Source organism: Arvicola amphibius, chromosome 17 (genome assembly GCF_903992535.2).
Source record: "Arvicola amphibius chromosome 17, mArvAmp1.2, whole genome shotgun sequence".
In the NCBI taxonomy this organism is placed as follows: Eukaryota; Metazoa; Chordata; class Mammalia; order Rodentia; family Cricetidae; genus Arvicola; species Arvicola amphibius.
In genome coordinates this window covers 30,955,463-30,957,473 of record NC_052063.2, presented here as the reverse complement: position 1 = coordinate 30,957,473, position 2,011 = coordinate 30,955,463, and the positions used below count along the sequence as shown (strand labels likewise).

General features: G+C 38.0%; 1 protein-coding gene across 1 annotated transcript; it reads left to right on the top strand.

The window, feature by feature from the left end:
* Positions 1-728: 728 nt before the first annotated feature.
* Positions 729-1,685, top strand: LOC119803420 (olfactory receptor 6C3-like). Its single transcript, XM_038314720.1, has one exon. It carries the CDS (start codon positions 747-749, stop codon positions 1,683-1,685), a length of 939 nt encoding a protein of 312 aa, XP_038170648.1. The 5' UTR covers positions 729-746.
* Positions 1,686-2,011: the final 326 nt, after the last annotated feature.

Here is a 2,011-nt window from a genome sequence, read left to right as displayed (position 1 = left end):
TCTGCTCCTTATTTGGACCTTGGGATCTCAGTCCAGTGCTCCAATGTGGGTCTCTGTCTCTATCTCCATTCAACATCAGATGAAGGTTCTATGGTGATATGCAAGATAATCATCAGTGTGGCTATAAACAATGACATCTTGAATTTTGCATGAAAATGGATGGAAATAGAAAACACCATCCTGAGTGAGGTAACCCAGACCCAAAAAGATGAATATAGTATGTACTCACTCATTAGTGGATTCTAGCTATAGAATTGAGCATATATTTCATGATACTAGAGAAGCTAGATAGGATGGTGAATGCAAAGAAAAACATGTAGTTATCCTCCTGGATATTGGAAGTAGAAAAGATTGCCAGGCAAAAATATATTCAGTCTTGAAAGCATACACTATGTGAAACCAGAAAATAATTTTGCATATTAGAACTGATGATACTATTAAAATATGGTTACACTATAAAGGTATCATACTCATAGAAATTATGATTGTATGTAGAATTTCTGTACACAATTGCTGAAGCAGATTTAAACTCCCATCTACTAAGATATTTTTTTTCAAAAAGGTCTTTTTGGTTTAAGAGGAATGAGCAGAGATTAGAAAATCTTAGTGAAACTGCTTCATTTCATCAGATATAGTAATATCAGTATTTAAATATAGTAATATCAGTATTTAAACAGTTGTTTCTTTTACTGAATTTACACCTTTATTTCCTTTTTAGCTGTAGATTCTTTTTACTACAAATCAGCATGAAAAACCACTCTGTGATTACAGAGTTTGTGCTCTTGGGCATAACAGATGACCCGGAGCTTCAGATTGTAATTTTTTTCTTTTTATTCATTGCTTACATATTAAGTGTGTGTGGAAACCTAACCATCATCATCCTCACCTTGCTTGATTCTCGCCTAAAGACTCCTATGTATTTCTTCCTCCGTAACTTCTCATTCTTAGAAATTATGTTCACCAGTGTTTCTGTCCCTAGATTTCTGGGGTCAATAATTACAAAAGTTAAGACCATATCCTACAACAACTGTTTGGCTCAGTTATTTTTCTTCATCTCCATGGGAGTGTCTGAGTTCTTTCTTCTCACCGCTATGTCTTATGATCGCTATGTCGCCATCTGCAAGCCACTGCATTACACCGCCGTCATGAGTCAGAAAGTCTGTGCCCTTCTTGTCCTCACCTCGTGGCTTGGAGGGTTTCTAATAATTTTCCCATTAGTCATACTTATCCTCAAGTTAGATTTCTGTGCCTCAAACATCATCGATCACTTCTCCTGTGACTACTTCCCCATTTTACAACTCTCCTGCTCAGACACAAGGCTTTCAGAGGCACTTGGCCTCTATGTTGCCTCCTTCACTTTGTTCTTCACACTGGCCCTGGTGATTCTGTCTTACATCTGCATCATCAGCACCATCCTGAGGTTCCCATCTGCCAGCCAGAGGAAAAAGGCTTTCTCCACCTGCTCTTCTCACATGATTGTCATCTCCATCTCGTATGGAAGCTGCATCTTCATGTACGTCAAACCTTCTGCCAATGAAAGGGCATCGCTGACCAAAGGGGTGGCTGTTCTCAACACTTCAATTGCTCCCATGTTGAACCCTTTTATTTACACATTGAGAAATCAACAAGTCAAACAAGCCTTCAAGGATTTGATTAATAAAGTAATACTTAATAGAAACAAATGAAAGTACAGGTTAACCCAAAAGTCATTTTACCTCTTCAAAAAGAGTGAAGCTTTATAATATGAGATTAATGGTTTCAGCTTGTTTGCATAGTATTTTGTGTGTATGGATGCTTTTCCTGCATGTACACCTGTGTACATTTCTGTTTATATTGCAAGACTGGTATCCATAGAGACCAGAGGAGGGCACTGGGTTCCCTGGAAGTAGAGTTATAGATGATGGTGAGCCATCATGTGGGTAGTGGGCATTGCATGAGTGTACTAGGAAAGAACAGCAAGCCCTTTTAATTCCGATTCACCTGTTCAGTATCTCAACTTTCTTTTAAATTT